This window comes from Tupaia chinensis, unplaced genomic scaffold, assembly GCF_000334495.1.
Source record: "Tupaia chinensis unplaced genomic scaffold, TupChi_1.0 Scaffold144326_1, whole genome shotgun sequence".
NCBI lineage: Eukaryota > Metazoa > Chordata > Mammalia > Scandentia > Tupaiidae > Tupaia > Tupaia belangeri.
Genome location: NW_006204184.1, coordinates 442,910 through 443,153, shown reverse-complemented (window position 1 = coordinate 443,153; position 244 = coordinate 442,910). Strand labels below are relative to the sequence as shown.

General features: G+C 69.7%; 1 protein-coding gene across 1 annotated transcript in view; it reads left to right on the top strand.

The window, feature by feature from the left end:
* PLXNB3 (plexin B3) overlaps positions 1-244 on the top strand; it is a gene marked incomplete at its 5' end in the record, with an annotated part of 14,859 nt that overhangs the window by 5,734 nt on the left and 8,881 nt on the right. The window contains 2 exon segments of the mRNA XM_027767576.1: positions 1-84; positions 183-244. The exon segment at positions 1-84 is cut by the window's left edge and continues 215 nt beyond it; the exon segment at positions 183-244 is cut by the window's right edge and continues 11 nt beyond it. Coding sequence (XP_027623377.1) covers positions 1-84; positions 183-244 — 146 coding nt within the window.

The following is a 244-nucleotide window of genomic DNA, read 5'->3' as shown; positions in this document are numbered from 1 at the left end:
TGCCACTGGTGCCCCCAGAGCGGCCGCTGTGTCCATGGGGAACACTGCCCAGAGGGCGAGAGGACCATCTACAGCGCCCAGGAGGTGGGTGGGCCTGAGCAAAGTCGGGCCCATGCCTACACAGGCCCGCCCTGGGAGCAGGCCCCTTGGGCTCCAAAGAGCTAAGGGTCCCATTTCCCCAGGTGGATGTCCAAGTGCGGGGCCCAGGGGCCTGCCCCCAGGTCGAGGGCCTGGCCGGTCCCCC